Source organism: Propithecus coquereli, unplaced genomic scaffold (assembly GCF_000956105.1).
Source record: "Propithecus coquereli isolate 6110/MARCELLA unplaced genomic scaffold, Pcoq_1.0 Scaffold53, whole genome shotgun sequence".
Taxonomy (NCBI): Eukaryota; Metazoa; Chordata; class Mammalia; order Primates; family Indriidae; genus Propithecus; species Propithecus coquereli.
Genome location: NW_012151174.1, coordinates 1,080,476 through 1,108,119, shown reverse-complemented (window position 1 = coordinate 1,108,119; position 27,644 = coordinate 1,080,476). Strand labels below are relative to the sequence as shown.

Genomic DNA, 27,644 nt, shown 5'->3' with positions numbered 1-27,644 from the left:
GCCTCCCAGAGTGCTAGGATTACAGGTGTGAGCCACCGCGCCCGGCCTATACCCATTTTTCTTTACACAAACTTGTGAAATTTTTAAAGTGCACGTTGCAGAAGCAATTATCCACTCAAAATTTAATTGGTGAAATTTTATTGAAACTCTTTCACTCTGACTCCCTCTTTGGGAAAACTTTACAGAGGCAGCACCAGCACATCGAAGGACGCACGAGGGCTGTCTGCCAAGTATGCAGCCATGTAATATGAAAAATGTATTAACACCGGCTAGACGCTTTCCAGACAGCCCTCGGATGTTCAATGAAGGGGAGCAGCGCATTAAATCGTGGGACCCCATCCCCGTGGAGTACGAGACAGCCGCTAAGAGAATGAGGTAGCCAGGAATGTGCCCCCCTGGGAGATGTGAGTCACTGTGATGTGAGAAGAAACCCGACCTTGGGCACATCAGAGGGCTGGGACTAGAGACAAGAGTAAAGGCTTTTCTGTTTATTTTATGCTCACTGGGGCAGACTTCTGTAATTAAATTAATAATAAAGTCCATATGAACTTAAAAAGAAACCAAAAAAACACCAGGAGTATTAGCCATAGCTAACTCTGATTTTTCTAAATTAGAGCTGACTTTTCTGCTGTCAACGCGCTTAAAATCTCAAAGACTGAATGGTTGCGAAGCCCTAATATCTTCCGGCAAAATCTGAAATGAAATTCACCTGTGCCGGGCCCTCTGTGCAGCAGGGCCCAGCGGGCCCAGCTCCGAGGCCGGGTCTGGAGACGGGAGGCGTTCCCGCTCAGCCACCGCCCAGCCGGCGGGACCCACGCGTGGCAGGCCAGGGCCCAGCACGCAGCCAGGAAGAAGGCAACTGCCGTCAGAGGGTCCACTCCCAGAGCCGAGCGCGGGCTCAGGTGCTCCCAGCTGACAGCAGCTGCGAACACCACTAACACAGCGACTTCGTCCTGGAATTCGGGAGCCTTCCCGGTTATAGCGTGAACAGCGAGGGGGCAATGCCCCACGCCAGGGCTTGGCGGCCATGTGAAAGGAAGCACTCCCTCTCACACTCAGCTCCAGGACTGAGCAACACATGCACCCTCCCTGTTCTGAGCCACTCACACCTCCCACCCGTCCTCTCACCCCACCTCTTTCAGCATAAGCAGCATCTGAAGGCCGAGAAAGGGCTCCGTCCGCCATACCTGACCCCAGGTTCCGGGAGCCTCCCCAGCCCCACAGCTGCCCCACCCCATGCCCAGTTCCACCCTCCTGCCCCCTCCAGCCTGGGCTCCTGCACACGCCCACCGCCAGCTGCCCGAGTCCTGAGCTCATTCCCACCTCCGCACTCCTGCTCAGCCCCCACCGCGTCCCCACCGCCTGGCTGGCCAGGGACCTGTGAGGGCAGCACAGGAGCAGGAAGAGCTGGTGCCCAGGGTGGTGGCCGGCACAAGCGCAGGCCGGGCCCTGGTCTGAAACGAGTGTCTTTATTGCTGGTACCGTACAAATACGAAGGACGAGGAAAGGCCAGCGGGGATGGGGGAGAATTGTCAGGTAAAGACATACACAGACAAAAAGGAAAAAGGACCCCCACCCCCCCACACCAACCCCCGCCCCACCCCACCCCATGGTGCCTTTCTGTGAACTGCCTAGTTCAGGAGGTGGGGTGGGGAGATCAAAACCACAGAAACTAAACTGCAGACACCCAGAGATGCTGGGGGGAAGGGAGGGAGGGCAGCGAGGGGCTCCCAGGTGGGGCCCCTCCCACTAAGTCCGCACCCCTCCCCCCATGGGATGAAACGCTCGGGCAAGGGGTGGGGGCCCGAGCCCACACACACCACGCACACTGAGGACACGCTGCCCTCACACACACACACCCAACGCACACGCACACCCACGTGCCTCTGTGTCCCACTGACACACAGTCCGAGGCACGTACACGTGTATCCACGGCACTGACACGGACTCGCGCTCACGTTCACCTTAAGGCTGCAGAATGTGGGGCCCTGGAGGGAGGACGGGGTGGGGTGGCCTAGGAGCCTCCTTCTCGGAGGCCCCCCACTCAATACGTACCAGAGACGCCCACCCCCGCCCCAGTCCACGGGGCCCAATACTGTCTCGGTGCGAGATGTGTAACAGCCAGGGCTCCACCCCCAGGCAGAGAGAAGGGGACGATCCCAGCCCACATGCTCCAGTGGGGCTGGGCCAGACCCAGGGTCCAGCGGGAAGTGAGGCCAGCTGGAAGCCCTGGTAAGGCACGGGGCTGCAGGGTGGGCAGGCCAGCCTCCCTCCTGCCTCGTCCACGGGGTCAGGAGAGCAGCTTGGGGGGCGAGAGGGCAGCACCCACCCCCCTGGGTCCCTTCTGGTTTCCCACGATGCAGATCCAAGGACCTGGCTCCATTCACAAGGGAGCCCTAACCCCCTGATCCCACAGTTTCCAAGGCCCCTGCCCGTCCCTGGACATTATTGCTTTTATGCCCCCATGGGGGGGCCGGGGGGTCGCACCGCCCCGAGCCAGGCCACTCCGCGCCTAGACGACAGGGCATGGAAGGCAGCACCACTGTCCACTGGGCATCGAATGGCGTCGGGCGGCTCCATCCAGCAGCAGCGGCGTGTGGGCAGGCTGCCCGCGTGGCGCCCCGGCCAGAAATGCAGGCAGGCCCCGCGGCCCCACACTTCGTGCTCTGGCCCTCGCCGGGGTTCGTGTTGATTATAAACCTGAATCTCTCCGTCCACCCGACAGCCCGGTCCCGGGGCGGGAGGCGGGCAGTCTCCCAACACTGGTCTGGGCACAAAGGTGAGGCTGGAGGCAAGGGCTGCTGGGACCGCTCAGGTGAGTCTGGGAGAGAACTGAAGAGAAACTGGAAATGGGGGCGAGGAGGCGAGGGAGGGGGACACAAACCAATAAGGCAAAATGAAAAGTTAAAAAAAAGCCACCCGGGCGGCGGATGGCAGCCATGCGTGCGTCCTGTGGCGGCGGCAGGGCTGCTCACTCGCGGATGCTGGCCGAGTAGGAGAACTGGGGGAAGTGGGTCCGCTGGTCCAGCTCCAGTGAGCCCAGGCTGTCATCTGCGGGTTGGTGGAGGCAGATTGGGGAGGATCGGCCTGCAGGGGGCCCGGGCACCCCGCCCAGACTCCCTGGGGAACCGGCCACGGGAAGAACTGCAGTGGGACCACAGGATGAACCCCCAGCCGGAGGGGGCTCCCACGAGGTTGGGGCAAAGAAGGCAGCCTCCCTCCTGACCGGCCTCTCAGCCACCGCCCCGCTCCTCAGGCTGCAGCCCTGGGCAGCCCTGTGTGCGAAGCTACCTGCGCTCTTCCGCACTGGCCCGCAGCTCGGTCACTTGGCCTTCTGAGCATCCCACCCTCCCCTCTCTCCCTCCCCTGCCCACGCCATCACCATGGCCTAGCCCGGACCCCTCCAGCCCAGTCCCTGCCCTGGCCTCCACCCTCATCCCCTCCAATCCACCCTCCACATGCAGCCAGGGGGACTTTCTAAAGCTCTGATGCAACCCTGTCCCTCTCTGCACAAAACCCTCCTATGACTCCCCACACGAAAAGTCCCCACTCCTCCCAGGGGCACCCAAAACCCTCACACTCTGGCTCCATGCTCTCTTCCCACTCCCGACCGTGCAATGCTCTAGCCCATTTCTGGCATCCCACATGCCACTGCTTCTGCCAAGAATGCATCTCAGTTGACATGTTTGTTTCCTCCTCCAGGAAGCCTTCCCTACCTGCAGGCCAGGTCAGGCATTCCCTCTGGGCTTCCCCAGTCCCTGGGCTCCTACATCCTAGCCCTGACTGCTCTGGGCTGTCAGTCACCCCACCTGGACTGGGAGCTCCCCAAGGGTGGGGACCAGGCCTGGCGCAGTCACTGCTGTGTCTCCAGCACAGCCCAGCCCTTGGCTAGATTCAGAGTAAGAACTCAAACAACTGTAAAGTCAATGAACCAACCCAGTCCCAGGGACCCAGGCCATCTGGTGCCCAGAGCTCCCCCTGAGCTCTGGAATATGCTGTAGCCAATGGCTCCTGGCGAGCCCCACCGGCTCCAAGGAGGACCCATGGCAAAAGGCCCTGCGAGTACACCTTAGGGCAAAGTGCCCAGACACAGAGAGGGTGGCCTTCAAGGGTCCTCCTAGAGAACTGGGTCAAGTGCAGACCCCACCCCTTTACCGCCCGCCATGCCCACCAGGCAAGGGGGCCCCAGATACTCACAGCGGTCTGGGGGTGTGATTGTGATAGACTGGGCAGTGAATTCATCATCAAAGTACCTCGTATCAACCTCGGATGTGACCTGAGGTTTGAAGGGTGGCAGGAGCTACGGAGGAGAGGAGCCCAGACTCAGGGACACTAAGGACAGGAGGCCTCGACCAAGGTCACCCATGAGCAGGCCCTTGGAGGCTCCTGTCGGGGGCAGGCAGTGGGGAAGAGGGGCTCACCTTCTTCTGTACCACGTCCTGCCAGTTGATGCTGAGGAAGAATCTGTGCTCCATGACCTCCTTGGCGTCGCTGGGCCCCCCGCCAAGCCTGGGCAGAGACGGCTGTCAGCACCCACCTCCCAGAGCAGCCAGGTTCTGGGGGACAGGCTTTTGGCGCAGGCAGGCCTGAGCCTGCGACATGTGGGCCCTGCACAGCCTTTAACGATTCTGTCTTGGTCACAAACCACTGCTTCACAGAGAAGCCTCGTGCCTGCGTCAGAGCCAGGGAGACTGCAACCTCCCGAGGGCTCACGGCCTGCCCGCACCCCAAGACCAGAAAGGGAGTTGGCAGGGCAGGCTCGGCAGCAGGCCCGTTCACGTCCCGGCTCTGCCACGTGCAGTTGGTGATCCCAGGTCAGGCACGGGGCCTGCCCTGTTCCGCATCCCCACTAAACAAGGCGGTGCAGGCAGAGTGCGGGCCTGGCCCCAAAGGACTGCTGAGTGCTGGCTGTGGGCATTGTCGGGCTGCGTGGGGGACAACACACACTGGCGTGAACCCACGAGGGAGTGCACCAGTGCACCAGACCCCGCCAGGCTGAGGCACTGGGCAGGGCAGGGCAGGCACCAGCCCTCACCTCTGCTTAGGGTCCTTCTTAAGCAGCCCAGCAAGCAGGGACTTGGCCTCAGGACTGAGCGTGCGCGGGAAGCGGATCTCCTCCATGAGGATGAGCTCGAAGAGGCGCTCGTGGTCCTGGTTGTAGAAGGGCAGGCGGCCGCACATCATCTCGTACATGACCACGCCCAGCCCCCACCAGTCCACGGCCCGGCCGTAGTCGTTGTCCTCCAGCACCTGCGGAAGGAGGGGCAGTGAGGGGCCAGGCGGAATCACGGTTCTGCCCTCGGAGGTCCCCTCCACCCTGGCCTCACGTGTTCCTGCACCCCCGCCCCCAGCCCCAGTACCTCAGGCGCCAGGTACTCCGGGGTCCCACAGAAGGTTTTCATGGTGGCCCCATCACTGATGCCCTCTTTGCACAGGCCAAAGTCAGTGATCTTGATGTGGCCATCTTTGTCCAGCATGAGATTTTCCAGCTGTTGGAAAAGTCAACACATCAGGGACACGCTCTCCCAGGACTTCCTGTCGCCCTAACCCCTCCCTCAAGGGAGTTGTGGCCTAGGGTGGCAGCTGCCAAGCCAGGGGCTCCAGGACATCAATTTCCCTATGCCAGGCTGGGCCACAGCACACACAGGGCAGGGATAAGGCCTCACCCTCTGAGACCCGGAGGGAGCCAGACCCAACACCTCCCGCCCCGCCGCCACTCTCCAGGCTAGCTGGAAAACGGCCAGGCAGGGAGAGATGGGGCCAGGCCTGCCCTCCTGCCGCCCTCACTGTGGGCTGCAGTTGCTTATATTCAGGTGTGAGGGGCACTAGCTTTCTTCTATTTTTTTCCAAGCTTTTTGCCTTTTAATTACGAAATATACACCAGCAAAGAGCATAAAAATATAAAACATAAATGGGCAATTCAGTGGGGCCTTGGTGTAACCTCCACCAGGTCAAGAAATAACATCAGTAACCCCCAGAAGCACTGCGTGCCCCTCCCCACTACTGCCTGCCCCCGCCGAGCAGTAACTTCTCCCTTGCTTTTCTTTACAGACTGTACCACCCACACATACACACACCTACAGATTCCTCTCATCTGTCCTGGCTTTTTCCCTCGACACTACCTATGTGTGTAGCTGCAGTGTGTTCTCTAACTGCTGCACGGAAGCCCCTGTGTGAATACACCACGACGGGCCTTACCCGGTCTCTGGGCTGCTTCCAGTTTGGGCTAGCGCCAACAGTGCTCCTCTGAGCTTGTGTATACACCCTCTGAGGTGCACACATGTCCCCGTTTCTGTTGTGCACTCAGCTTTGGTGGACACTGTCGAATTATCTTCCAAATTAGAGCTTGTGCCAATTTACACCCCCACCCCCACCCCCAGCAGCCTAGAAGTGCTCAGAGGAGGCCTGGAAAGGTCCCGAGAGCAGGGCTGCCTGCTGCGGAACCGCCGCCCTGGACCTTGGCGGGGAGCTCGGCAGAAGCCTGATCCCGACCTCCCTGCCGTGAGTCCCGCGCATGTGCCACGGACCAGCCTGGAGCCTCTGTGCGATTGTCCCCCTTGCCCCCCAGGCACACACCAACCTTGATGTCACGGTACACCACATCCCTTGAGTGCAAGTACTCAAGAGCTGAGACAATCTCTGCGCCATAAAACCGGGCCCGCTCCTCCGTGAAGACACGCTCCCGGGACAGGTGGAAGAACAGCTGCCGGAGGAAGGCGTGGGGAGGAAGTCAGAGCCCCGGCCCTGAGAGAAGGGCAGTGACACTTGCTCCATGAACTGGCAAGTGCCAGCAGGAGGGACCAAGTGAGGCACAGTGAGCAGAGAAGAGCAAGGACCAGCCAGTCGGTGCCAGTAAGAGCGTAATGGAGGGACAGCCTGCGACGGGCCAGGGAGGGAGCGAAGAGGAACACGAGTCCTGAGCAAGTGACAGGAAGCCTCAGGTGAGCCCGCATCGGACAGATGAAGCAAACAACCGATCTCGATCCAGAGAGCTGCATCTGCCTGCGCACAGAAGGGCGCCAGAGACGAGTGGGTGACAGAAGGGTGAACTCGGCGCAGGGAGCGGCTGAACTTATCTGCTTCAGGGAGAGACAGGGAAAGAGAGGGCTGGTGGATTTCGACACTCAGATGCTTTCTTTGGAGCCTCTGAAAACGTCCTTTGAAGCACCGTCAGCCAACCACTCACAGCCCTCTCCACATCACTCTGCCCCGCGCTCACTGTCACCTGGGCAAGCCATTTAACCTCGCTGAGCCTCACTTACCCCACTGCAAAACGCAGATGATGCCCGTCTCACAGACGGCAGGTGGAGGGCCAGACAACAGTCAGTGAGCCTCCCGCCACCCCCACCCCAGCTCCTCTCTGCCTTGCCCCACACTCTGGAAAGACACACCTAGAAAGCACGGCCGGGGGTCCCCACGGCTCACCTCGCCACCATTGGCGTACTCCATCACGAAGCACAGGCGGTCGTGGGTCTGGAAGGCATACTTCAGTGCCTGCGGGGGGGAAGGTGGCCAGGGTAGCGCGTGGGAAGGAGGAGGGCTCTGCTGAGCCTTGGAGGCAGGGGCGCTGCTAATTGTGCGTGTACCCTCCGGCCCTGGCCTGGGCCCGAGGGAGTCAGGCAGACGGGGAGTAGGTGAGTGGACTTGCGGCTCTGAGGGCAGAAAAAGGGGACACTGTACCGAACCACCTTGTCCTCTACCTTCGCCAGGCACAGCCAGGGGAGAAAGTATGTTCTGGGTAACCAGAGCTGTTTCTCTTCTCTCCGCGTCATTTTAATAGTAAAATGTGTTAAAGTCACACACGCACACAAGTGATGTACGCGGTGGCTGGGAGTGGCAATGGCTTGGGAGCCAACTCCGAAGACAGGATGGGCAAGCTGCAGCCAGCAAACAGTAGTCATGACACTGCACATCACGGAGCCCTACAGAGAGCTCCTCGGAGGCCTCCTGGGTGACCCCTCTGCTCACAACTCGACTGTTCCCTGTCTTCCACACTGAGGTACCTCATATGATTTCATCTGAACAAGTGCTGTGACTTAACAGGACACCTGGACAGCAACTGAGCTACACAAATGACACATATGCTGGCCTCAAGCTGCTCCATTTAACTGACGACCACAGCCCAGAGAGGTACCTACTCAGCCTGAGTTATCGGCAACACAATGTAACACCTCTGCTTTTATGATTATAACTTAAAACAAATAATGTTCCCATTTGGACCACCTGGGCTAAGTGCTCCTAAGTCATAAAGACAGCAGCCATGCTCTCCCGGGGCCACCTGATGTGACGTCTTCAGTCTGCTTACACGAAACCACCATCTGTGAAGAAGCTGCCAGCCCTGCCCGCAGCGTCTGGGTTCAGACGAGGTAGGGGCGCAGCAACACCTTGCCCTGCCCGCCTGGCCTACACCAAGGCTATGCTTTGTGGCAGCAGGTTGAGGCTCTTTCCCCGAGCTGTCCAAAGGGCCCAGACTGCCTGAGAAGGGAGTGTGACTCACAGTGAGGAACGGGTGCCTGGTGTTCTGGAGGACTCGGCTCTCGGTCACCGTGTGGGCGACTTCATCCTGCAGACAGAGCACGGGTGAGGGACTGGTGGGCAGCACCAGGCCTGCCCACTCCATCCCTGACCTGAGGGATGGGGAGCAAGGTCTTGGTGAAACACAATCCCATTCAGTGGCGCTCTCTCAAAACAGTAAGGCAGAAAGTCAATGGGGACCTCACAATGGAGGGGTCAGGCTGCTACCACCTGAACCCACATGCCTAAAGTGGGGACAAGCACACATTATGAGACCCCTGAGGTGCTGCCACAGGATGTGGGCAACACCACCTTGTCAAATGTCCTTGCCCAAAGAAGGAACTGGACTAAGCCAGGCTCTAGGCTGGAGAGTGGCAGTTCTGGGGTGTGGCCCCACACTGCAGCATCAGCACCGCCTGGGAACTTGTAGAAATGCAAATTCTTGGGCCCCACCCAAGAGCGACTGAGTCAGAAACTCCGGGTGGGCCCAGCACTGTCTCACTAGCCCTCTGGATGACATTAATGCAGGTTCAAGTTTGGTATCCGACTGAATAGCAGAACCACCAGGACAGCATCCAAAAATCCTGAACCATCTGTGGCAGCTTGGACACTGGCTCTCCCCTAGAACAAGTTTATCCCCAGGGGACATTTGAGAATGTATAAGGTTACTTTTGATTGTCATACCTGGGGGGGTTGCTATTGGCTTTAGTGGGTAGAAGCCAGGGATGCTGCTAAACATCTTACAGCACACAGGACAGTCCCCAAGACAAAGAACGACCTGGCCCAAAATGTCAATTGTGCTGAGCTGAGAAACTCTACCTTGGATCAGCAATATCAGGAATTAACAGTTAATTTTGTTGGATATGATCCTAGCACCATCTGATTATATTCTTTAAAATCTTCATCTGTTAAGATGCATATTTAAGGCTGGACGCGGTGGCTCATGCCTGTAACCCTAACACTCTGGGAGGCCGAGGCGGGAGGATCATTTGAGTTCAGGAGTTCGAGACCAGCCTGAGCAAGAGCAAGACCCCGTCTCTACAAAAAATAAAAAATTAGCTGGGCGTGGTGGTGTGCGCCTGTAGTCCCAGCTACTCGGGAGGCTCAGGCAGGAGGATCGCTTGAGCTCAGGAGTTTGAGGTTGCTGTGAGCTAGGATGACACCACTGTACTCTAGCCTGGGTGACAGAGTGAGACACACTATCTCTTAAAAAAATAAAACAACTCCAAAATAAAAAAGGGAGGGGACAGCAGAGCTAATGAAACAAGACTGGCTACATTCTGTGATAACTGTTGAAACTGGATGATGGCTACATGGGAGCCCATTATATTTATTTTCTTTTTCAAAATTTTGTATGTTTGGAAGCTTCCATTACAAAAACTTTAAATAAGGGGAAAAAATAGAATTCCATTCCCGGCCCAGCCTCCCCACAGAGACCTCTCCGCTTTCAGGCCTTGACAGCGCTGCTGGGGGAGGCCCCGAGGCAGACTCAGTCCATGGGTATCTGCGGACCTCGAGAGGGTGGGGTGGGGGCTCAGCAGGCAGCCCGCTCCTCTCTGGGCCTAAGGCTCCCCTTCTGCTCAGGGAATTACAGGACTGAGTCCGAGGGGAATGGGATTCGTGGCAGGGAATAAGACTACAGCAGCAGAAGGCTGGCTCAGTGTCCCAGCCCTCCAGAGCCCCTGGCCACAGTCCGGCTCCAGACCACGGCCCCCACAGATGCCAGCGAGCAGCAGTCCTCGGAGCGCCCACCTTGGCGATGATGACCTCCTTCCGCAGGATCTTCATGGCGTAGTAGCGGCCAGTAGCCTTCTCTCGCACCAGGATGACTTTGCCAAAGGTTCCCTTGCCAAGGAGTTTGAGATAGTCGAAGTCATTCATGGTCTGCGGGGATGGGAAGAGTGGGGGCCGTCAGCGCCTGGCACATGGCCCATGGGAGGAAATTTTGACAAAGAAAGAGGAAAACCAAAGGACACTGTTGCCAAGCGGCTTCAGCTAGAGCAGGAAGGGAGGCTCTGGGCAGCAGCTGCTTGTTCTGAAGGGACCTTCAGGCCAAGGCTCTCCCACCTCACGGCTTTCCCAGGCACAGGGCCTTGGGTGGGCTGAGCCCAGAGCTCTGACGGGGGGTCATGGGGTCTTCACAACCTCCCAAGATGAAGCTGCAGCAGGTCTCCCAGGGCTGCCCCTCACCCTGTGGGCACAGAGCAGCCCCCCGGGGCATCGACACCCTGAAATCACCCCACCGTGCAGGGCAGACATCTCTCAGCTGGACCCCTGCACAGTTTATATGGAAACCAAGCGGGGCAAGGCCAGCGTTGGGGACGGGGGCACTTGCAGACGGACAGCCCCCCACCCTTTGCCCCCAGCACCTACCACTTTGGCCCGAGCCTTGCTGACTGCCACTTCCATCTCCTCGGCCGTGGAAGAGTCACTGGGGGAGCCACACTTGTAGTCCATGGGGTCCTCACCCGGGCCCCGTTGCTTGAGGCTGTTGGCGACCATCTGGATGGCCCGCATCCACTCCTCCCTGTGTGGGGGCACACATGAGCCATGACTCCTGGGGAGCCACGGGTCCAAATACCTTCGGGCATTGTGGCGAGATCTGTCTGAGCCAGGCAAAGCTGACAGGACCTGAGCGAAATTTCACAGCCCTCTGGCTGTGACGGGCAGGAGAGGGCAAGAGTGGAATACGAAGAGAGAGCATTGATTTCTCAGCAGTGGCCTGGCCTCAGGGCCACCTGAAACCAGGCAGTGGTGAAATGATCAAAGTGGGGAGGCCACTTTCTTCTTGAAAATGAGCCACTACCCTGAGCCTCGAGTGAGGGAGACAGTGCTTCTCTGAATTCCTCCGGAACAAATGACAAGCTCAAGTTTACAAGTCACCAGTGTCTTGTAGAGCAAAACCAGCAGTAAAAGGAAGCATTCATTAGCCAAAGCAGCTGAAGATCTTAGGAGGCAAGAGCTGAACGACAGGACTCCCTGAAGGGGACAGTCTGCTGGGAGGGCGTGGCAGGGACAGAAATCCTAGCAGCCCAGGGATATGGAAGAGAGAAGGTGGTGGGCAGGAAGCAGATCCCAGCAAAACAGAGCCCAGTTTAAGAATAAACCAGTTCTGTTGCTCACGACTTAGGACTTGCTGGGAAAGAATTTTCTTTTGATACTTGCAAACTATTCTAGTAAGTGAAAATGACCAGAGACCAGAAAGAAAAATACTAGGCTGAATGACACTAAAATTGTTCATATCCCCCCATTTTTGACCCACCACACAGCAATCAGGTGGTTCAACCCAAAATATTGTGAACCGCCCCCCGCTACCCCCAGTGTATCGGGCTTGTGCCTAGAAAACAGCCACATGACCAGTGGGAAAAAGAAAATGTTCAGTAAGAACGAGAAAATCCAAAGAGTGCAAACAGCAACCTCCCAAATCCCAGTGATTTAAATAAGCCACAGTAAGTGCAGCCAGCTCAGATGGGAGCTAAGAACAGGCACTCACTATTATTAACCACCCCTTCTCCCGCATTACAAAGGAGGAAACTGAGGCACAGGTTAAGAAACCAAACTCAAGAAAAACACGGCAGTTGCTCCAACCTGGTAACTGGAATAATAAAAAGCCTGTGGCTTTCCCCAGGGCCAGTGGGCAGGGCAGCTCTTGCTCGGCTTGGCGGCTTGCTGAACCGAGCAGCAATGAAGCCCAGAGGCCCCGGTAAACGCAGGGGAGGCTCTGCCTTCTCAAACTGGCCTCGCTCACAGGAGATCACGTTTTGTAAGACAGATGCATAAACATCAAGTGCTGGCACGCTGCTCCTTCCCACCCAGGGCCTGGGGTCTGTCCCATGAGGGCGTGGAACATGGTGTGCCCCAGCACTCATGGCGGGTACTCGGCAGGTTTTCAGGTAATGATAAGTAAGGAGCCAAAGACCGAGTGGCCTCAGGGCCAGCGCACAGCGAGGCCCGGTGCACACCCAGGCAGAGCGGTACTGGCTTCTTCCCCCCATACCCCAACATCTCAAGCCAGCATTTCTCAACTTGCTTTAACGCGTAACCCCTCCAGAACAAGTTATAGCCTAAATGCCAATCTCTATATTAATATTCCTGTTTTCCCAAAAAAAAAAAAAAAAAAAGAAGAAGAAGAAGAAACAGAGTAGGAACACATCCCATAACAGGCTTTATCAGACCCAGTTGTCCTCTTACGAATTTTAAAATGTTCAACCTGAGTGTAAGATGGTAGACTGGGGGGGGGGAAATCGCAGATCTCCTGGGAGATACGGTGATTAAAATACATATACATCTCTCATATATAAAGACCTTGAGAGACCATCACGTGTAGAAAGCAGGTTGCAGACTAAGATGTACAGGGTGGTACCATCTTTGTTTACAAAGAAAGGGGTGGAGAGGACACAGACGGTCCCTCAGCAGTAGCCTGAACACACAAGCTACAGCGCATGCACACCACGGGCACCAAAAGCAGCTCTGAGGCGCTACCCCGGAGGTGGATCGGGGCACGGGCTCTGGAGCCACACCGGCCGGGCTCCAGGGGCGACTTCGCTGCCTCCTCACCCTCCCGGCCTCCTCCCCTTCTCTGCGGACCGGGGCTGCTGAGACACGGGTGAGCCACTTCATGCAGAGTGTGCACACAGGGTGGCACAGAAAGACTTGACTCACGGAAGGTGCTAAAGACACGAGGGTGAGGGGCCTGGAGCTACCCAGTGCACCCTGGCTCAAGCTGCCCAGCCTACAGGGAGCTGTGGGAACCCACAGCAACGCAAGAGGTTGACCGGGGTAGCTGGGGCTCTGCAGACGCCTGAAAAGCCTCCAATACTGTTCCAACTGGACTGAAGTTGCGAGGTTGCAGCACTTAGAATTCCAGAGAAAAAGCAAGGGCCTCTGTCCAGGGTGTCGCGGGTACTCCTCAGGGGTTCACAACGTGGTGTCTGGGGCAAAGGGGAGCTGGGGCTGAAGTACTTTCCACCCTCCAAGAGGAGAGCCCAAGGGGAAACCAACCTCCTTTGCTACTGAGAAACGACCAGAAAATAACAGCACTGAACAGCCAGCTCCACAGGCACCAGCTTGTGTAATTCTCGAGAGCACTGGAGGGGGAGACAGCATTTCCAGGGGGAGTCACCTACGGAGGTCACACGGCGGGGACAGGGCAGAACTGGGACTCTCGCCCACACACAGCCCACTCCTCCGTGGCACCACGCCGCAGTTCCCTGTCTCAGACTCGAGAGGCTGCTGAAAGCCACAGCCTGGATTCCCAGACACGACCCAGGAGGATCGAGGAGTGACACTCTCTCAGAAGGCTTCATGGACTAACGGACACCACGCCAGAGAGCCCAGGAGCAAAGTAAGGAACACCACTCCCCAGGAGCTGTGACCTGGACCACCGTTCGGAGAGGGACTCCCCACCGAGCAACAGTAACACTAACGCCTTCCACTTACAGAGGCCACCACCGTGGTGCTTTACGGGAAGTGGCTGCTTTCGTCCTCCCCAACAACCCTCTGCAGTGGGTACTGCGACTGACTTCACTGCATAAATGAGGAGACTGAGGCACAGAGAGGCTGGTGTCTGCCTATTTACAGAGCCAGCACGCAGAGGCCAGGGACACAGACCCACGCATTCCAACCTCCCCCACAAACACTTCCCCCCACCAAGAAACACGACCAGAAAAATAACATGGCACCGTCTCATCCTCACTTGGGCTCCAGGGCCAGGGGATGGACTTATGAGAGACCATGTTCACCCACGAAGGGCACAGGGCAGGACACAGGCTCAGTGCCAGAGCCCGAGGCCCGAGCCTCAGCTCCGCTGCATTCCAGCTGTGGGTCCTCAGCGGCCCGACCTCCCCAGCCCGTCTGCCTCCCGTATCAACTGGGGACCACAGTGGTTGAGATTACAGATTCTGGAACCGATGGCCTGGGCGCGAATCCTGGCTCTGCCCCTTCCTGCGGGCAACACCAGGCAGGTCATGTGACCTTCCTGTGCCTCAGTGGGCCGACTCAGACGGTGGGCACTAGCGGTGGGAAATGACTGGAGGATATGGCAGAGCCTGGAGTTTACTCCAAGTGGGACTAAAAGCCACTCGGAGTTCTGAGCAGACAAAGATTTGCATCAGAAAGATACTAATCTGATGCACTATTAAGCACTCCTGCTTGTCAAGACCAAGGGTCTGTAAACTTTTTCTGCATAAGGGCCAGGGAGTAAATTTTTTAGGTTTTGCAGGCCACAGTCTCTGTCACAACTACTCACCTATGCCACAGGATGGCAAAAACAGCCACAGACAACTCGTGAATAAACGAACGTGGTCATGTTCCAATAAAACTTTATTTACAGGCCGGGCGCGGTGGCTCACACCTGTAATCCTAGCTCTCTGGGAGGCCGAGGCGGGTGGATTGTTTGAGCTCAGGTTCGAGACCAGCCTGAGCAAGAGCGAGACCCCATCTCTACTAAAAAATAGAAAGAAATGATCCGGATAACTAAAAATATAGAGAGAGAGAAAAAATTAGCCGGGCATGGTGGCACATGCCTGTAGTCCCAGCTACTTGGGAGGCTGAGGCAGTAGGATTGCTTGAGCCCAGGAGTCTGAGGTTGCTGTGAGCTAGGCTAATGCCACGGCACTCACTCTAGCCCGGGCAACAAAGTGATACTCTGTCTCAAAAAAAAAAAAAAAAACTTTATTTATAAAAACGGAAGGCAGGGCTGTAGTTTGCCAACCCTGCTCCAGACCTCACTTTCGGGTTTAAAGGAGAACAAAGTAAACAATGCCAAAAGGCAATACTGTGACAGGGCTAGAATGTGGGACGTTCTACAAGACAACTAGCCTGGCTTATACAAAAAAAAATCAATGTCTGGGGCAGGGTGGAAACAAAGGGCTAAACTAGATTAAAACAGGCCAAAGAGACATGTACTTTGAATTAATACTGGCGTGAAAAACATTTTGAAGATACCTAGAGAAATTCAAGTATGGCATGGATATGGAGAAGATATTAGGAAGTACATAATTATCTCGGGTGTGGTAAGGATACCACGATTCTGCAGGAGAAAGTCCTTATTCTTAGGAGATGCCTGCCGAGGTATTAAGGGGTAAAGTGCCACAAAGTACGAACATCTGTTCAAGAGTCAGCATAAAATACAGCCAGACGAAGCAAACGTGGCAAGTGCTGGACTGCTGAACCTCGGTACAGGGTGCCCGGATGTTCATTCATTGTACTTCTTTCAACTTTTCCACATTTGAAATAAGCTGGCAGTGAACTAGATGGCGCAGGGAGGGTCCCGGCTGCCCTGGAGAAGGCAGGAGAGGCAACCAGGAGCCCAGTGAGGGGGTGTTGCGGCACCTAGACAATGACCAGAAACCAGCATGGCTCCCGTCTGCCCTGCGGCCTTTGTGTCCCTCCCAGGCTCAGGAGCCAATGCCAGGCCTACGTAGGCGGGGGCAGTGAGGATAGCATCAGTCAGCTACGGGCAGAGCGGAGGGCACCTCCCGCTTGCAGTGTTTCTGGCTCAGCACCCCCTCCAGGATTAAGGTCAGGAATCTGGGATCTGGTCTCTCAGAGCAGTCCCAGCAGTTTGTTCTCCAGCTGCAGCAGAAGATGCTAAGAAAAGGAAGAAGGTAGGGGCTCTCCAGTCCCCACAGTCTTAGTAATAGGGTTCTTCCCCACACTGAGGAGCACGCTATCTTGCGAAAATAGAAACTAGATCATCTCTCCTGCCCACTAGAACACCTTGCTGGCTCCCCGCTGCTCCTTTTCTGGGCTTGCAAACCATGCGCCAGGTACTGCTGCGTCAAGGGCTTCCTGTTTATCATCCCCCTGAATCTCGGAACAACCCTGCCACAAACCCCAACTTATCAAGCCCTGCCAAGCCCTGTGGGAATCTCCATCTGGAGTCCAAGGCCCTGGCCGAGCTCTCCATCTTCAAGCGCCTCTACTTCCCCCCTTTCCAACACTCCTCACCCCTTGATTTTCTGATGACACAGAACCCTTTGTGGCCCTGGAATGCACAAGCTGTTTTACCTCCAGGCCTTTGCATATGCTGGTCCCTTTTGCTGAACCTTTCTCCTGCCTATCTCCATGGCCAACTCCTATCCATTCTTCAAAACCCAGCCCACCAACATGCAGGACCTATGCAACTACTGGTCTTGATGTGTTTTTTTCTGGCAGTCTATGTTTTGGGCCATAGTTTTCAACTGAGTAACACCTCAGCTGGGCTTGGGATGGTAATTCTATTTCCCCTGGTGAGGCAAGTACATTTTTAACCTTGGGAAGATATGCAGTAAGAATTATAATACAGATAGTGGTAGCAAGTCCTGTGATATTGTTTGTGTAGGCTCCTGAACCACACTGTCCAAGAATGTAGTCGCTAACCAAATGTGGCTATTTAATCAGTTAAAATTAAATAAAATAAAAGATTCCATTCCTCAGTGGCCCTATGTCAAATGCTCAATAGGCGCACATGCATGTTGGACACTGCAGATATAAAGCATTTCCGTGATGGCAGAAAGCTCTCTTGGATGACACTGTTTTAGGGTTCTCCAGAGGGTCTGCTGAAGCCTTACCCCCTGGACAAGCTAGAGGAGTGTTTCTCAGTGAGATCCAAAAGGACAATGTGGGGAAAAAAGAACATTTCCCATTCATTACAAAGGGCTAAGCTCAGCCAGGCGCGGTGGCTCATGCCTGTAATCCTAGCACTCTGGGAGACCAAGGTGGGAGGATCACTTGAGTTCAGGAGCTCGAGACCAGCCTGAGCAAGAGCAAGACCCCTCATCTCTACAAAAAACAGAAAAATTAGCCGGACATTGTGGCACGTACCTGTAATCCCAGCTACTGGGAAGGCTGAGGCAAAAGGATCACGTGAGCCCAGGAGTTTGAGGTTACAGTGAGCTATGATGACACCACTGCACTTCAGGCTGGGATGAGAGAGCGAGACTGTCTCCAAAAGGTGGGGGAAGCTAAGCTCCCTAATATATAAAGAGCTTTCAGATACAAATTAGAAAAAGACCAACTACTCAATAGGAAAAATAGACAAATGATATGAACAGAGAGTTTGGAAAAGGAAACTCACATGGCTCTTAAGGGTCAAACACATCCACAGAGAAAGAAAAAAAAGTTAACACTGCCATGAGGTGTGATTTGCCACTGCTCAGATTGGTAAAAATTCAAATGTTTGAAAGCACAAAGCCACACAACCCCAGTCACCATGAATAAAAACCTGCTATACAAACAAACGTAAACTTTGGGACACACACATGTGCAGCTTTTTAAAAAAGTAAATAAAAGCAAAACATAAAACAAAGCAGCAGCAGCAGCTCTCCGTATACTAAGGATTCCCCAAGATACACTCAAGTGAAAAAAGCAAGTCCAGAACAGTGTGTACAATGCTATCTTTTGTGCAAAAAGCAGCAAAAAAAAAAGGCAGGAGGGCACAAAGACCTCTGCTCTTCAAGGACACACAAGCTCGCTCTCTCTTTCTGCTCTTCAAGGACATGTAAGAACACTGGGGGTGCGGGGAGCTGGACGGATAAGGCAGAGACGGGAGTGAACCTCTTACTAGACACCTCCTTACACTGATTTTTTTAATGGATGCATCTGTCTCATCTCTGATTATGAAACTGATCTTTTCAAATTGAATCTCTGCACTACCTTCCCTCAAAATCACTAGAGATGCTTGTTAAGAACATGGCTACCTGACCGCCTGCATATGTCCAGGCAATACAAGGCTCTGGAGCCAGGCCCAGCGGTCTGTATCATTACACAAGCTCTGCCCCGTGGTTCCGTGGGCCCTCAAGTCCGAGGACACGGAGTGGGGTCTTCAGATGAAGAACCACAGCTCTTCTCAGCTCCAGCTGGGGAGACGGCCACACAGAAGGGCTATACACTAGACGCTCCTATGGAGGGTCCCAGAGGAAATCTGTCCATCTCTACCCCTTCTGCTCACATCAGGCTTGGTCACTCTCAAAGGGCAGCCACACGGAGGCCCAGACTCACCTCTCGTCTGGAGAGTCTACATGGAAGGTCCTCTCGATGACCGTGGTCCACTGCAGGCAGCGTATGACAAAGGTGTTGGGCCGTGGCCTCTCGGTCTTCATGAGCTGGCATTCTGCAGGTGGAGGGGAGGGCATGGAGGTGAGGAGGCAGCCCTGCCTGGTGCAGCCCGCATTCCTCAAGCCCCCTCCTCTGTGCCCAGCCCCATGCCAGATGGTGTTGGCACTCTAGTGACTGAGACAACCCTGCCCTGCCCTCACATGGCTCAAGGTCCGGTATGTGTGGGGAAGGGGCCGGACCACCAGACAGTGATGACTCAGTAGTCAGGGCTGTGGTGGGGGAGCCCAGAGGTGTGCAGAAACTCAGAGGCAGCATCTGACCCAGCGCAGGGGTCAGGGAGGGCTTCCCAGAGGAAGCAGCATCTCCGAACCAATCCCTGAAGGAAAATGGAGCTTAGAGAGTACGTCACGTACAGAAGCCCAGAGGCAAGAGGGGCCCCGGTACCCTCAGGGGCTGGGCAATTCTGCTCCAAGCATGAGGAGGGAAGCAGTAAGAGACAAGTCTGGAGAGGTGGGCCGGCGTCAGCCAGGCAGGGCTTTGGAGGCCACAGGCGGGCAAGGAACCTTGACTTTGTCCTCAGGACAGCAGGGAGCCATGGAAGGCTTTTAAATGGGGAAGGGACATGACAGATTAAGACCCATTCCTCTGACTATCGTGTAGAGGGTAAGACTGGAAGCTGGGGGCCCAGGGAGGCAGGGACCCAGTTGGAGAGGATGGGGCTACACCAGAGTGAAGCCACAGGGAGGGGAAAATAGGGCAGGCAGACAGGCCATGGCAGGGAGGAAGGCATCTAGGACAAGGCCCAGGCCTCTGGCCCAAGGCCTAGGGGGTTGACAGGGTCACCCCTGAGATAGAGACAGGGAATAGAAAGTTGAGAGAGGGGAGGAGAGACCCGAAGGTCAGGTATGAGGGACCTAGAGGACACCCAGGGAAAAAGGTCCACGGAGCTGCTAGGGACGGGCTAGGCACTCAGCTGAGAAGGTGGGGCTGGGAGCAGATGTGCTGGCGTCACCAGCGCACTGGAGAGCAAGTGGGAAAAGGCTTTACACAGAGCAGAGTGGGGCTGGTGCTGGATTCGAGAGAAGCGAGGGAGAGGACGGTGGTCTGGGCTCAGGCACTGGAGACAGGGGTGCCTCTGCGATGTTCTTCACAGGAGGGACAACGAGGACATGGTGAATGATCAGGTCTGCAGGGAAGGAAGGTGGCAGAGGGGCAGGGGATGGGGGCAGGACTGTGTTCTGCAAGTCCCCAGCAAGGGCTTCGGGCTTGTGAATTTTCATTGATTAGGGTCCAACTGGAAGGCGTCACTTCGGGTACCATGGAGGGAACAGAGGACATGAGGCTAGCCCTGACACCCCTGAAGCCACGATACCTCTAGGTTAGAGGACAGAGGGAGGAGGCTGTTACCAGAGCGAAGGATGGGAGGCACTTGGCACAAGCTAGAACCACAGAGCTGCCCAGCAGGGGTGTGGGGAAATGCCCTGGCCTCTCCCTCCCTCCCACCCCTCCATCTCCACCAGGACAGCCCCGCCTGGCCCAGCTAACACAGAGGGCAAGCAAGGGAAGGGCAGAAAACACATCTGACGGTAAACAGGCCCCGCGACAGGCCCAAAGCTCAACAATAACGGAGTCCCATGCGCCCCTAAGACTTGCCAGCCATTCTAGGAGCACCAGAACCCTGGCGTGCTCACCCTAAGACATACCTGCTACAGAAAAGTTGTTTAAGGGCGGTAAGGTCTGGTCAGGGGCCTCGGGCCTTTCCTTATACCCAATGAAGGAGCCATCACTCTTCAGCAGGAAGTACCGGGGCCTCCAGGTCTTGATGTATTCACCTGAAAGCAGGCAGGAAGGGAGCGAGGTCAGGGCAAGGTTGACTGGTGTCCCAGGCGGGCGGCAGGCAGGCAGCCCAGTATGACAGTGACTCACAGGGGGCACCACAGTGGCAGGAGGGTGGACGAGAATGCCAATCCCAGAGGAGCCCTTGAGGTGGCCCCTGCTGACGCACGCTGGGGTACTGGGCTGAGCCCCAGTGATCCACAGGTCATTCCTGACAAGAAGGCGCCTGTGGCAGTGCCCAGGGCACCAGCTGCCTCAGCGTGTGGCCAGCAGCGAGCGATCCTTGCCAACTCATGGCCTAGTCCCAGGGGAGGCCCAGGCTTCCAAACACCCATGTCCTGTGGCCCTGTAAGGCCAAATCCCAACGGCTGGTATTCACCAATACAGCTGCGCAGGTGGATCAAATGTCACAACAATTCTGTGCCAGGCAGGGTAAAGCTGCTGCCACACCCTCGCAGCACCCCTTGACCCCTTCCGATTGTTCTGACCACGAACAGCCAAGCACTCTACGAGCACACACACACACACACACACACACACACACACACACACACAGACACACAGAACCCACTCTTCAGAGAACTGCTAAGGATTAAAAAGAGATGGTGAAACATATGTCCATGCAAAAATCTGTACACAAATGTCCATAGCAGCATTATCCGTGACAGCCAAAAAGTAGAAACAAGCCAAATATCCATCAACTAACGAATGGATAAACAAAACATGGCATATCCATGCAACGGAATACTAACCAGTCACGAAAAGGAATGGAGTCCTGATGCAGACTACAATGTGGATGAACCAAAACTTATGCTAAGTGAAAGAAGCCAATGATAAAGACCTTGAAATATATATGGCTCAATTTATATAAAATTTCCAGGAGTAGCTGCCTAGGGCTGGGGAGGGGACAATCTGAGGGGGGGAATCAGAGGGTGATGGCCAAGAGGGACAGGCTCTGTCGCCCGGGCTAGAGTGCCGTGGTGTCAGCCTAGCCCACAGCAACCTCAAACTCCTTGGCTCAAGTGATCCTCCTGCCTCAGCCTCCCAAGTAGCTGGGACTACAGGGCCCAGCTAATTTTTTTCTATTTTTAGTAGAGACAGGGTCTCGCTCTTGCTCAGGCTGGTCTTGAACTCCTGAGCTCAAGCGATCCTCCTGCCTCAGCCTCTCAGAGTGCTAGGATTATAGGCGTGAGCCACTACACCCGGCCCAGGATTTCTTTTTTAGAGTAGTAGAAATGTCCTAAAATTGGTTGTGGTGATGGTTGCATTAACTTTGAATATACTAAAAGCCATTGAATTGTACACTTTACATGGCTGAATCGTATGGTATGTGACATATCTCAATAAGGCTGTTAAAAAAAGAGATGGCAATCATGAGCTTAGGGCCTAGCACACCACAGGCACTCAGTAAATGCTCGTTATCATCAGCCCAACGTGCAAGCAAAGAGTGCACCAGGCCCTTGCCTCACGTGCAAAATGGCAGGGGAGGTGGGCTCTGAGCTCCTTTTCTTGTGTAGGAAACACTCCAATAAATCACTTCACTTCTCTCAGTGTTTCCTCTCAGGGGGATATTCATAAATTGATGACAACGAAGATGATGACGACACTACAGTATACTTTGTGTCTGGCACTATCTTAAGCATCTTACAGGTTTTGACTTATTAAATGTTTTCAAATGTAGTACTAATGATTCCATTTATATAAGGTTCAAAAACTAGCAAAACCCCAAATTCACAGCATATTGAAAGGATTACACACCATGACCAAGTAAAATTTATGTCAGGAATGCAAGGTTGGTTCAATATATGAAAATCAATCAATGAAACACACCGTATTAACAGAACAACAACAACAAAAACAACATGATCATCTCAGTGATGCAGAAAAAGCATTTGACAAAATCCAACTCTCTTTCATGATAAAAATACTCAACAAACTAAGAGGAGATGTTTTCTTTCTCAAAATGATAAAGGGAATCTATGAAAAGTCCTCACTAACATCATACTCAATGGCAAAAGACCAAACGCATTCCCCTTACGATCAAAGATGTGTGTTTTCACCACTGCGATTTAACACTGGAAAAGGCATTCAAATTAAAAAAAAGTAAAACTACTTTTACTTGCAAAGAACATGATCCTATATTCAGAAAATCACAAAGAATTTAGAAAATTTTTTAGAAATTTAGAAAATCACAAAAAAATTACTAAATCCACAAAATAATTACTAGAGGTAATAAATTTAGCAAGATCAACACATAAAGATCAGTTGTCCTTCTATATACCAGCAATGAATAATACAAAAGGCAAATTAAGAAAAAAATTCCATTTACAATAGCCTCCAAAAGAATAAAATACTTAGGAATAAATTTAACCACCAAGGTGAAATGCTTGTATATTACAAAACATTGCTCAAAGAAATTAGAGAACTAAATAAATGCAAAGAAACCCTGTGTCTGTTGGAAGATTGGAATACTGCTAAGATGGCAATACCATCCAAAGTAATCTACAGACTTAATGCAATCCCTATCAAAATTTCAGCAGTCTTTTTTTCAGAAATAAAAAAACTAATCCTCAAATTCACATGGAATTGCAAAGGGCCCCAGATAGCCAAAACAATATTGAAAAAGAAGAATAAAGTTAAAAGACTCATACTTTCTAATACCAAAACTTAACTACCAAGCTACGGTATCAAAACAGTGTGGTATAAGGATAGACACATAGATCAATGGGACAGAATTCAGAGCCAAAGAATAAACCCAAACATCTATGGCCAGTTGATTTTCAACAATCAAAGTGCCAAAGATCATTCAATGGGGGAAAGAATAGTATCTTCAACAAATGGTGCTGGGACAAAGGGATATCCACATGCAAAAGAATGGAGTTTGGCCAGGTGCAGTAGCTCAATCTCAGTGCTTTGGGAGGCCGTGGCAGGAGGATCACTTGAGGCCAGGAGTTCAAGACCAGCCAGAGCAACACAGCAAGACCCTATCTCTACAAAAAATTAAAAAGTAGCCAGGCATGGTGCTGTGCACTTGTAGTCCCAGCTACTCAGGAGGCTGAGGCAGGAGGATCGCTTGAGCCCAGGAGTCCTAATTACAGTGAGTTATGATCAGGCCACTGCACTCCAGCCTCAGCAACAGAACAAGACCCTGTCTCAAAAAAAGAATGGAATTAGACCCCTACTTCACAGTATACACCACTATAAGTATTAACTCAAAACAGATTGACCTAAACATAAGAGCTAAAACGATAAAAAACTCAGAAGAATACATAGGAGTAAATTTTCATTACCCTGGATTGGGCAATGGATTCTCAGATGACACCAAAAGTGCAAGCAATGAAAGAAAAAAAGTGGACTCAAAATTAAAAACCTCTGTGCATAAAAGGACATGATCAAGAAAATAAAAAAGAAAGCATAGAGAATAGGTGAAAATACAAATCATGTATCTGATAAGGGTCCAGTATCCAGAATACATAAAGAACTCTTACAACTCAACAAAACGACAAACAGCCTGATTTCTCCAAAGATATACAAATAGTCAACAAGCACATGAAAAAACCATCATTAGTCATTAGGCAAATACATCTCAAAACCACAATGAGGTATGACTTCACACACACAGAATGGTTGTAATGAAACAAAAAATAACACATTGGCAAGGAGACGAAGAAATTAAAACCTTCATGCACTGCTGGTGAGAACGTAAAATGGTACAGCTGCTTCCTCAAAAAGTTAAATATATTGTAGTTTATAAATACAGTTTATAAACATGGACTGTACCTGTAGTCCCCAAACCCCAGGCTGCAGACCGGTACCAGTGCGTGGCCCGTTATGAACCGGGCAGCACGAGGAGGAGGTGAGTAGTGGGCGAGCCAGGGAAGCTTCATCTGGATTTACAGCCACTCCCCACAGCTCGCATCACTGCATAAGCTCCGTCTCCTGTCAGATCAGTGGCAGCATGAGATTCTTTTAGGAGTGAGAACCCTACGTAAACTGCACATGCGAGGAATTTAGGCTGTGCGCTCCTTACGAGAATCTAGTACCTGATGATCTGAGGTGGAGCTGAGGCGGTGATGCTAGCACTGGGGAGTGGCTGCAAATACAGATTATCATTAGCAGAGAGGTTTGGCTGCACAATACATGTAATGTGCTCGAATCATCCTGAAACCTTCCCTCTCCCCTCCCCTGGATCTGTGGAAAAACTGTCTTCCATAAAACCGGACCCTGGTGCCAAAAAGGTTGGGGACCGCTGGACTACATGACCCAGCAATTCCATTTCTAGGCATGTACCCAAAAGTAGTAAAAACAAGTACTCAAACATACTGTACATTTTGTTTACAGCAGCTATTCACAATAGCCAAAAGGTAGAAATAACCCCAGTGTCCGCCAACAGATAACTAGATAAACAAAACGTGATGTATCTACACACAAATTACTCATCCATAAAAAGGAATGAAGTACTGATACATGCTACAACACAGATGAATCTCAAAAACATATGCTAAAAGTAAAAAGCCAGGCACAAAAGGCCACATATTATACGATTCCACTCATACCACATGTCCAGAGCGGGTAAATCCACAAAGATAGAAAGCAAACGGTGGTTGTCAGATGCTAGGAGGAAGGGGGTGCTATGGTTTGAATGTGTCCCCCAAGTTCACATGTTGAAAACCTGATCCCCAATGCAGCAGTGTCGGGAAGTGGGACCTAATGGGAGACGTTTGGGTCATGGAGGTGCCACTCTCACAAATGGATTAAAGCTGTCATTAAGGGAGAGAGTTCCTTATAAAAGGACAAGCTGAGTCGCCTCTTAAGGTCTCTTCCCTTTCACCCAAGTCGCCTCTTGCCCTTCCACCATGGGATGATGCAGCAAGAAGGCCCTCCCCAGATGCTGGCCCCTTGATCTTGGACTTCCCTGCCTCCAAACCGTGAGAAACTTCTGTTCATTATAAACTGCCCAACCTCAGCTATTCTATTGTACCAGCAGGTACCAGAATCGGATTGCTTGAGCCCAGGAGTCCAAATTACAGTGAGTTATGATCAGGCCACTGCACTCCAGCCTCAGCAACAGAGCAGGACCCTGTCTCAAAAAAAGAATGGAATTGGACCCCTACTTCACAGTATACACCACTATAAGCATTAACTCAAAACAGATTGACCTAAACATAAGAGCTAAAACTATAAAAAACTTAGAAGAATACAGAGGAGTAAATCTTCATTACCCTGGATTGGGCAATGGATTCTTAGATGACACCAAAAGTGCAAGCAACGAAAGAAAAACAATGGCAGAACAGTGGCAGTCAGCAGGGCCCACCTTGCCTTGCCCACCTCTGCCAGCCGCTGCTGAGAATGACACACAATGGGAAGGCCCAGGAGTGCACGTGTATGTGTGCGTGTGTATGGTGCAAACCCGAGGCAGGTGGGTCCTGCCTGGCCACCCCAGCAGACAGGAGACCTGTGGCCAGCTCATCTGGCCCCGTGTAACATGAATGGAGACACTGAAGCCCTAAGAGTGGCCAAGATCAATTCAATGCCATCAACTGAGCAGAGAGCAGAGAGCAACTCCCATACCTCCCACAGTTCTACATCCACCCCCAGGGATCTTCGAACCCCAGCCTAGTGAGCTGTAGCCTCAGCAAACTCAGGTTGAGGGACAGGAGGCCACGACCCTGACATACACACGCGCGCGCGCACACACACACACACACACACACACACAAACACCCCTAATCATTCACTCAACAATCGTTTACTGAGTGACTGCTATATGCCAACAACTTTTTGACATGCTGGTGAAACGACAGGGAAGAAGCCACATGAAAATCCCTCATGGTAACACCAGAGATCTGGGTTGTTAACCCATTTTTACAGATGTGAAGCCAAGGCTCAGTGAGGTGACACAGCTTGCTTGCAGTCACACCAAGAGAAGCAGCAGAGACAGGGTTAGAACTCTGACATCTGCCAAGGTTCGGAAAGCTCACTCAACAGCCCCCGACTCAGAGCTCAGTCTGGGGGGCTAAGCTGAGGTGCCCTGAATGTCGCCCCTGCCTGAAAAGGACAGCAGGAAACGTGTCCCCCTGTTCAGTTTGATGGAAAGGCCTGGTCCTGTGGAGTGGCCCCTGTCCCTCATCACTGCTCTGTGTCTGTGGGTGGGGACAGGGCAGGATGAATGGGCCCATCCCCTGATCCCTGCAGTGACAGTCCCATCAGCCTCCTACTCCTCTTCCAGAGGATCCACTTTCCCCGTCTCAGAGGACTGTCACTGACTGTCCCAGCCAACCGTGGGGCTCACTCCTTTGCTTCCTTCAGGTCTCTATTCAGACGCCCCCTTCTCAGTGAAGCCCTCCCTGGCCACCCTATTTATGGTGGCTCCCTCCCTGCCTCACACCCCATCCTTTCCCAGTGTCCTACGGCAGCTGTCTGGGGACAGGTCACACCCTGGCTATCAATATCCTGGGGCTTGCTATGGCCTGGAGAGTTAAAACCAAAGCCATTTCCGTGGTCTAAGGCCCAACGCCAGTGGGCCCCACATCACCACCTGACAATGTATGTCTGCTCATTTATTGTTTGTCCCCACTCCTCACTGGAATGTGAACTCCACGATGCACCACTGTGTCCCAGAGCCTGGGATGACCTGGCACACCACACACAGTGAATGAAAGTTTGCTGAATGAATGAATGTTGAATATTGCCCCGCTGTGTTACTTCAGGTAAGTGGCTTCCCCTCTCTGAGCCTCAGTGTCTTCATTTATAAAATGGGGCTATGAATGAGATCGCTAATGCAGGGCGGAGCACAGGCCTGGCCTGTAGGCTCACTCAGGTGTCGAGCAGGGCCTGGAGACTCAGCCCCAGCTCCCCTGCCCAGGATACTACTGAAGGATTCTATGAAATGGGCATGTAAGTAGTTCCTGGCCCAGGGGCTGCAGAATGCTGGCTCCCCAGGCTGGTAAAACCCTGCACCTCTGTCGCTCATGGCACCGGCTGCCAGGGGGAGAGCCAGGGTGGAAGGATGAAACACACAATCTGGTGGGCAAAAGCGGCCCCTTACCACGCTTGTGGAGCCAGCCTTCTTTGATGACAGACACTTCATTCATGGTGGCAGCGTGACACGCTGTCACCTAGCTCGGGACAGCTCAGGGCAGCAGGACATGCAGGAGGCGCCGTGGACAGAGCACAGTCTGCAAGACAAGAGAGGACCTGGTCAGAGTGGGAGGGGATTCCACACCGGCCCCTTCCCTGAGGACACCCAGGTTTTG

The 27,644-nt window shown here is 53.5% G+C and overlaps 1 protein-coding gene across 2 annotated transcripts in view; it reads right to left on the bottom strand.

Moving 5' to 3' along the window:
• Positions 1-2,850: 2,850 nt before the first annotated feature.
• AKT2 (v-akt murine thymoma viral oncogene homolog 2) overlaps positions 2,851-27,644 on the bottom strand; it is a 30,817-nt gene continuing 6,023 nt past the window's right edge. For both annotated transcript variants that reach the window (XM_012657112.1, XM_012657113.1), the window contains exons 2-14: positions 27,437-27,566; positions 20,256-20,384; positions 18,496-18,607; positions 10,888-11,041; positions 10,267-10,398; positions 8,498-8,563; positions 7,426-7,494; positions 6,581-6,703; positions 5,361-5,489; positions 5,036-5,250; positions 4,422-4,509; positions 4,198-4,300; positions 2,851-3,051 (exon numbers count right to left, since the gene is read on the bottom strand). In XM_012657112.1, the coding sequence (XP_012512566.1) occupies positions 2,972-3,051; positions 4,198-4,300; positions 4,422-4,509; positions 5,036-5,250; positions 5,361-5,489; positions 6,581-6,703; positions 7,426-7,494; positions 8,498-8,563; positions 10,267-10,398; positions 10,888-11,041; positions 18,496-18,607; positions 20,256-20,384; positions 27,437-27,482 (1,446 nt within the window). In that variant the 5' untranslated portion in view covers positions 27,483-27,566 and the 3' untranslated portion in view covers positions 2,851-2,971. The remainder of the gene's footprint in view (positions 3,052-4,197; positions 4,301-4,421; positions 4,510-5,035; positions 5,251-5,360; positions 5,490-6,580; positions 6,704-7,425; positions 7,495-8,497; positions 8,564-10,266; positions 10,399-10,887; positions 11,042-18,495; positions 18,608-20,255; positions 20,385-27,436; positions 27,567-27,644) is intronic.